Source organism: Nanorana parkeri, unplaced genomic scaffold, assembly GCF_000935625.1.
Source record: "Nanorana parkeri isolate BGI_ZX_2015 unplaced genomic scaffold, ASM93562v1 scaffold820, whole genome shotgun sequence".
Classification (NCBI taxonomy): Eukaryota; Metazoa; Chordata; class Amphibia; order Anura; family Dicroglossidae; genus Nanorana; species Nanorana parkeri.
Window position 1 is genome coordinate 574,841 of NW_017307088.1, and position 8,765 is coordinate 583,605.

An 8,765-nucleotide genomic window follows, 5' to 3' on the forward strand; every position below is an offset into this window, starting at 1 on the left:
AACACATGGGGGTGGGGGGCGGGCATAGGGCACCTCCCTGAAATGAGAAGGGAACTTCCCATAAATTGCGTTTTTCAAGTTGGGATCCCTGTGAAGCTACTAAGATATCTAGGCAACACTTTGTTATGGACCAAGCTATATTTTTCTTTTCAGTCTGGTAGCATGAATGTGTTTAAGCACAACTCACCAAAACAAATTCACATAACATTAATACAAAAAAGTATTATATTGTAATAGTAATACTTATATATATATATATATATATATATACACAACCAGGAGAAAATATCTGAAAACCAAACAAGTAGAGAATGACCAATGTGTATATCATTTAAAATTCCAACCCTGATATAGGTATAACTAAAAATATATAACTATTGATGCAGTAACCCTTAAAAAGTACCCTTCTGGAAAGCTTTAGAAACTTTGTAACTATTTCATAATTACTTTGAGGCTGAATGAAATCTATCATCAACGGTTATCAGACATTTTTAGATTAGAAAAGAATACCTCCTGGCATTATTTACAAGTGTATCATATGGCAAAATGAAACACAGCATATCTTTAAGTGAAGCAAACTGCAATGGAGTATTTTGCTTTAACTAAGCTAGAACCAAATCTACAATGGATACAGCTGCCCCTTTGCCCACCCCCCCAGAGGTCCGGGGATTCCCTAAAATATTTCTGTCTGTGGCCTTAACATTCCCCGCTAAGACTGAAGGTTCAGTGAGCAAATATACACTGAGTGGCCAGATTATTATGACCACCCCATCAGTACTTGGTTGGGCCACGAGATGACTCCACGAGATGACTTCGTTGGGCCTCCTCGTGACTCCAGGAGATGTTGAAAGGTGATGCGAAGAATCTGACACTGCACTGTTGCCCTTCTGTTGTCTTGTACCAGCCTTGCCACTCTCCGTTCTGCCCTGACATTGACTAGTCACTGACGGCCGCAATTCGCACGTTCAGACCCATATGTTCGGCTGACAGTCCAGTCTTTAAACACTTTAACAACAGCTGCTCTTGAACATTTAACGAATTCTGCTGTTTTGCTGATACTCGCTCCATGGCTCAGAGCGCCAACAATCATCCCACGTTCAAAGGCTGTTAAATCGCATTGTTTACCCATATCTTCAGAAAAAAATCACTTCTACTGTCGTGGTAAACAACCTGCTTCCCTATGTATAATGGTCTGGCCCTCTAGCAACTTCAGCGCAAAATTATAGCTAATTATAGCTAATTTGCCTACAAACGTCAGGTGGTCATAATAATCTGGCCACTCAGTGTACATGTATAGCAATGATGTGTGGAGACTTCCAGAGTACCCTTGCACTGATGTCATTATACAACACACAAAGCTATTATAGCATGACAGCATCACAGTCTGGCTAAAAGGGCCCCTTAAACTTCTTTCCCCAAACTCCATTCTGTTGCGGTGCATTACTGTGTGCACATTAACATTTGTGCATTTTGTTAAGGAAGCCAATTCAATTAGAATGGGCGGCCAAGGCACGGCATCAGAACAAAAACCAGGCCACGCCACAACACAAAGTATATGCACTGTGCAGGTGCCACACCTACTGTTCTATGCACTGGAGTGGCATTCTAAAATAATGGCACTGCAATCTACCACACAGAGTGTGTGTTTTACCACGCACTACTGCAAAGCATATCCTGTAAAGTTTTCAATTTCAGAATTAAAATATTGCTATTGGCCAGTGTTAACCCTTATTGTAAGTAAAAAAATAACTTAATATCCATAGTGGCATTTACCTTTGGTCCGGATTGGGTTTTCCTTTCTTTCTCATGTTATTTGCTGTAGTTTCACTGAAATGGAGTCGCCCCACTGTCACTTTCGTAACCTGGTCTGGAGGAAGAGTGAGCCTAGAAATAAAATGTCTGCATATTATTGATAAACTTCAATGAACCTGTTCTGGAAAATCCAATAAAACATAAAGTCTGTTTTATTAATCGTGTCTTTTACTTACGTAACAGGATGGAACGGACGTTTGCTTCGGTCAGACTGCGACTGCTCAATACTGATGCTCTGGTTAATAGCCTCTAACTGTAACAGAAGAAAAAAACCAACATGAGTGTATTATTGGCAAAGTACGATGGCTTTTGGTTTCACGTTTTTATAACTTTTTAGGTTTATAAATATAGAAAATGTTTTATTTTATGTGTTTCATTATTTGTATACATTTTATAAACAATTATTACAGGGTGCCTATATGACAATACTGGGCCTTTTTTGTGCATCACTTATCTGTAGATCCTCAAATCATCTCTGAATTGGTGGAGACACTGTCCTTCCTTCTGGTGGATGACTACTTTTATTCCCCATGGTCCCTGTGTGTTGTAAAGTAACCACAGCTCCAAGCCCGCTCCTGTGATGGACTACAATCTCTTTACAAATTAGTAAACTAAGCGTGAGATTGTAGTTCATCATGGGAGTGAGCTTGGAGCGGTGACTACTTTACAACACACACAGGGACCATGGGGAACAAAAGTAGCCACCCTCCAGAAGGAAGGACAGTATTGGCACCAATTCAGAGATGATTTGAGGAGCTACAGCTGAGTGATACACAAATAATCTACAATTTTTGTTAATAGTTAAGATACTTAAATGCATTTTTAAGATTCAACTCCTGAGTTTAGTGTCACTTTAATTATGTGAATTTCAAAACAAAACAGTCACAAAAAAGAGAACAGACATCAGCGTTCTATTGTACTCACCTTAACACCATTTAATTTTAAGAAGAAGCACTCCAGAGGTAAAATACCATCAGGGGTTTTGACGTATTTAGGCTCTCCAATCATGCCAATGTATACTGTGACTTGAAAGTGGTTCTTCTTCTGGCATACAAAGGCATCATCTCCCACTGAGAAGTTAAACCCTTTATCTGCATCCACTTTGTAGGTCGGCATTGGGCTGCAAAGAGCAATTGTATAGAACAGTCAGTGCCTGCAATGCAAACCCTTACTGCATTTTATTCTGTTTATTTATATAACACCGACAAATTGAGCTCACAAGATACATAAGCCTTGTCTTTAGTCTGCAAATTTGATGAACCAGTGTTACATAATGTGTCTATAAAACACGAATTGTGCATAATACTAAATGACACTACAATTTCCTGTTTACTTACAGTTCTTTGTAGTTGCTGTCATACAGGGTCACCCATTTATTCTGTAGGTGCGGCTGCCATTTTATTGACTGGTAGTTGGGATCCAAGTAGGAACCATTAAGACTGTCATTGTCTTGCATGAGACCTTCAGGAGAAATTTAGAAAAATATCAAATTAGCTGACATGAAAAACACCATCCCACGAGCCTCCCACCGTGTAATTGTGTAGTGTGTCATTTATTTCACTGCAGTTCTGTCACTTCTGTGTGTTCTGCATCAGTTCATGGAAATGTGCAGTTCCTGACATTTCATCTCAGAAGTTCCCTAATGCTTTTATTCAGTGGCTAAACATTGGTATGTGGTTTACCTCCATACTTCAGCTGGAGAGGTTTTGGCCAATATGTGTGCTTCATCATACCCTGACTCAATAAATATGGCTGATCATTTGTGTTGCAACATGTACCCTGTATAAAGTGCACACCTCCACTACATATATGTGTGTGGGTGTATGTTTGTGTGCCAGTACCCGGCTCCTGTTTCACCATGCCTCCATTAGATACTTGATCCCTCAAGTTTGGAGAGTCCGAGTGTTTCCTCTTCTTTGTTGGGTGCACTGGGAGCCTGCAATAAAGAAAAACTTGTATTCATAAAATGTCACAAAAAGAAGAAATGTAACTTAGTCAAACTCCTTAATATCTTGGAAATCCTCAGTGAAACCATGTCCAGAATGGGCCGAAACAGTAAATGACTTAAGCTGCCCATAAAATGAGCGAACTTTGCCCTGTTCATGAAGAAAATTTGCTCCATTGGTGGCCCTGTCATTTACACACTCAGAAGATGGGAGACAATGGGGTTGATTTACCATAGAGTATGTTCACTTTGCAAAGTGAATGTTTACTGAGCTTAATAAATACAATGCAGCTGTGTGCCCTTTAATCAACCAGATATGTGGTAGCAAAAATCTTGTTTTTTATTTTTTTCCACTTGCACATGACTGGCTACTTAAAATGAACATTGGTCAACAGTAGTTACTTTCATTCACTTTGAACAGTAAACAAAAAATTAACAACCTCCATTCCCTTAGTAAATGAACCCCAGTGTATGATCTCATGCATTTGGCAGGTCTGCAACTGTCAGACTTCAGGTGAATTCTGACCATCTGCCTGTCCCAGTAATAGCAGCTCCCATATTTCTATGATTCAGGTTCCTTAAGGCTCGGTTAACACTTGGCGACACCTCACTGCGCGGCAATTGTGCGCCATTCCCGTGGATTGCCGCGCGGTCAGGAGTCCCCAAGGAGTGAACCGATCGTGCTGTGGGTGCCATTATTTTCTAATGAGACCCCAGTTGCACCGGGCTAAAACAGACGCGCATCCCGGGTGTACCTTCTTTCTGCAATTTCCGCCCGTATGTCAACCCATTGAAATCAATGGGGCAGCGCGGAAATCGCTGCCTGCATTGTGCAGGACCGCGCGATCCTGGGGCGCGCGTCCCGGGTGTCGTGCAGTGTAGTGCAGGTGTGAACCTAGCCTTAAAGGCTTGTTCAGTGCAGTGCAGGTAAAGTACACAGACACAAGAAAATAATATTATTTATAATTCTCAATACTCAACCACAGTTCAAGGGATGGTTTAGCACATATCTAGGAAAGTAACATTTCAAACATGACTTTTTGATATGTCACTGAACAGTACATACTCTGAGCTATGCTGCTGCTGCAGAAGCTGATGAAGCATCTGAGACTGCTGTGCATGATGAAGGTCTGCGGGGGGCATTCCAGGTCCAAGGGGAGGGTATTGGGGCATCATTGACTCCACTTTCAAGTAGAGATCCCGTTGCATGCTAGGATAGTGCTGCTGGTGAGCAGGGTGTGGAGGGGGCTGGCCTTGTAGGTGAGGTGGTGGTGGTGGGTGCTCCAGGCGGGAAGGTGGGGTAATGTGACAGAGATTTTCTGGGGTCATAGTGCGAAGCAGATGAGGGTCTGTAAAATTAAGAAGACACACAATGCAATCAAACCACAAACGTTATGATACATATGAGCATCTTCTATTAAAGGTCATATAAACCCTAACGTCTTTTATTTAGTCTTTAAAATATACAATTAAATGTATTATATTAATATCTGTTCTATATGTGCAAAAAAATACCTGTTGATCCTGTCAAAAATCATGTTAGCTTAAAATGTCCTGTGCTCTCTGTCTGTGCTGCACTCCTATCAGTTACAATGTTCCCAATGGACTGTTGAGCCCCTCTTCCTTATTGTGTGGACACATTCCTATCCTAGGGTGACAAAACAACTTCTCCGTAGATACAGTATAGTAAAGGTGGCTATATAGCAGTGGCGGAACTATCGCCATAGCGATCCAGGTGACCGCTATGGGGCCTGGGGCACAGGGAGGCCCGACCAGGACCAGGGACAAAGGGGTCCCCCTGATGCCGTGCAGGCCGTCTGGGTCGTTATGGCATTGCAAGCTCCAAGTCTGTCACTGGCGGCTGTGAGGAGGAACGCACTGCTGTTCAGATCACTGACAACTCGTCAGTGATCTGTGGAGCAGTGCATTCCTCCTCACAGCCGTTGCTGAGTTAGTGACAACCAGAAGCTGAGGAGGAGGAGGCCATGCCCAGCGGCTGTGGCGGAGGCCCAGTGGCGGCAGTAGCGTTGGTTGAAATGGAGGCCAGGGCCAGCAGCGAGTGGATCGGGGCTTAAAGGTAAGAGGTGTGCCGGGAAAGGGACCCTGGCCAGCCCACCTAAGACCCTGCAGAGCCCACCATAGAGAATCTATGGTGGGCTCTGCAGGGTCACTCTCAGGTGGGCTGTGCAGGGTCTCAGGTGGGCTATGCAGGGTGCCTGGTGGGGTATGGTATGAGTGGGGGTCTCAAGTAGGCTCTGCAGTGTCTCAAGTGGGCTGTGCAGAGTCTCTGGTATGTGCAGGGTATCAAGTGGACTGTGGGATCCCAGGTGGGCTGTGCAGAGTCTCAAGTGGGCTCTGTAGGGTGTCAGGTGGGCTGTGCAGGGTCTCTGGTATGTGCGGGGTCTCAAGTGGGCTCTGCAGGGTGTCAGGCGGGCTCTGCAAGGTGTCAGGTGGGCTGTGTGCAGTCTCTGGTATGTGCAGGGTCTAAAGTGGGCTGTGTGGGGCCTCTGGTATGTGAGGGGTCTAAAGTGGGCTCTGCAGGGTTTTAGGTGGGCTGTGTGGGGTCTCAGGTAGCCTCTGCAGGGTGTCAGGTGGGCTGTGCGGGGACTCTGGTATGTGCAGGGTCTCAAGTGGGCCCTGTGATTTTTAGTTACACCCCTGCTGTATATCTATGTTTGTTTTCTTGTTCAGCCCCACTAGGCTAAGAATGCTGAAGAAAACACTCAATGCCCTCATCCTCACTAAACAGCTTGAATGGGGGGGAATTCTTCTGACCACAAAAGTCATTTGAAATATGTTATTTTGTCAAAGTAGTGGTGCCATCTGGGCAACACATTGCTTGAAAGAGTCAGCAGAACCTGGCCAAAATGTCAGCACTATATGGCCAGCTTAAAGGAGAACTATGAGATGAGTGCTTTTCACTCACCTCATAGTTCTAGCCAACCTGTGACAATGAGACTGTCACAGGTCGGCTCAGTAGATTGGGAGGTGAGCGAACACATACCGGCGTTCGCTCACCTCTTGGCAGAGAGCCGTGACAGGGGAGGGGCTGGATTCCCCCCTCCCCGCTCCGACCCGCCAGTGCTGACTGGCGGAACGGATGGGGAGGAGGCGGGTACAGCTGGCTCTGCCTCTAGATAGGCTGAGCCAGCTGTCAGTCACGCAGCTGGGCGGATCCCCGCACAATTGTCGGGATCCGCTTCAGCTGCGGCGTCTCAGTATACCGCGAGCTGTAGATTGCGGAATACTGAGCTTAGGGTGTCGGGAGGACGCTAGTTTGTGTCCTCCTGTTACCCTAAGGAGAACTATGGGGAAAAGCCTTAATAGTTCTCCTTTAAGTGGGATTGTCACCATAGGAAAGAAACGTGTTATTGGCAGGATCACAAGGAAAAAAATGCAGTCACCACATCTAAGGTCTAGCCAGCTGCAATTACATTTTCTTTATTGGGTTTTGATACACTTTAACACTCACGCTGCAATTATATAAACATTTAAATGCTTGCTACATAAAAATAAAACTGCAAGGTGTATTTGACTCTACAGCTTTATACAAAGTGCTCTGGGAAAGCTAAAAAAAAACCTGTAACTTGTAGTGGTGAAGTGATTCTGCATTATGTGTGTAATAAAAGAAGTGGCTGATAAACAGATCTAGCATGGTAACTAATAGTACCAAATGTACTGTGCTGGGTAATAGGTAGATGCGTGATAAGATAACTGCTACTAAGCAGCGCATTGCATAAATATTCCGTTTGGAGGAGCGCCAAATTAACAGCAAACCCACAAAAATTTACAAGCGCCATTTTAAAGGCATGAAAGCTGTTGTATCCTAACAATAGTATAAGCAATCTGGGATGGGCGGGCATATTTCTTGTCCATTTCAATGAGAGATCAGCTCATCGGGATCAGCGGATCCCGCCATTACAGTGCTAGCCATAGACTTGACATGTGAGCCGGTAGACCGTGGCATACACATGTGTGATCATACTGGCATGCACATGTTACTGCACCGAGTGGACAGCACTGATGCCAAACTTATCTTTGGGGAAGAAGAACAAGCTTATGGTAATTTGTATTTTAGATAATGAACTTTTTCCATGATGTCAACTAGCCCAGGAATGTCTGCTGTTATCACAGAGCAACCACAGATGTGCAACTGTTTCCTGATCCAACTGTTATTCACCCATTCACACTTGCAAATGGGGCTGGATTGTTGGGTCTCATGAATTCTTCCGTGAGACTTATGCTATCTTCTGCAGGCAGGAGGCACTGTACAATATAATGACAGCTGCCACCACCTGCAGTTGTTCGCAGGCCATTTGCATGTGATCGCACAGTATGCGATTACCCGCGGACAATCGCATCTGGGCTTAAACAGTCTGTTTTCAGGGTAGGGTTGCCACCTTTTCTTCCAGTGAAACCTGAACACTCTAGCGACGCAGGGAAATATTTTGGCAAGAATGCGTCACGGCTTATTCATATGTAAATAGTGCCACCCTTTCATATGTAAATATCACAGTCGAAACTATTTTTAGTGGGGGTCTAGTAGCCCCTATCTTATCTAATTTTGGTTGCCCCTGTCTGCCTGACATCTTGTGCCTGGGTTACAGCTGCCATGAAACCCGGACACAGCATTCAAAATCCGGACTGTCCGGGTGAATCCTGGACAGATGGCACCCCTAGTCCAGGGATCCTAGTCCAGATTCATCCACAGGTAATTGCAGCATGTACGATTACATGCAAATGGCTTGAGAACAGATGCGGACATTCGCAGCTGTCATTGCATTGTACGGCGCCTCCTGCCCACAGCAGATGGGTCTCACAGAGGAATTCATGAGACTCAAGGATCTGGGCCCCATTTGGGCGAATAAGGCACCATTCATTCTTCCAATCAGATGGTGGCTGTCTCATGCCCAAGGATGTTTAATGTAGGCTAAGCTTAAGGAAATTATGTAATGAAATCAGGGCTGGTGCTAGACTATTTTGCACCCTAGGCAAGACCAGCCACTGC

The 8,765-nt window shown here is 44.5% G+C and overlaps 1 protein-coding gene across 1 annotated transcript in view; it reads right to left on the reverse strand.

The window, feature by feature from the left end:
- Positions 1-8,765, reverse strand: part of MYRF (myelin regulatory factor) — a 126,691-nt gene that overhangs the window by 22,604 nt on the left and 95,322 nt on the right. The window contains exons 6-12 of the mRNA XM_018565168.1: positions 4,824-5,106; positions 3,654-3,748; positions 3,150-3,273; positions 2,737-2,932; positions 1,989-2,065; positions 1,774-1,884; positions 277-289 (exon numbers count right to left, since the gene is read on the reverse strand). Coding sequence (XP_018420670.1) covers positions 277-289; positions 1,774-1,884; positions 1,989-2,065; positions 2,737-2,932; positions 3,150-3,273; positions 3,654-3,748; positions 4,824-5,106 — 899 coding nt within the window. The remainder of the gene's footprint in view (positions 1-276; positions 290-1,773; positions 1,885-1,988; positions 2,066-2,736; positions 2,933-3,149; positions 3,274-3,653; positions 3,749-4,823; positions 5,107-8,765) is intronic.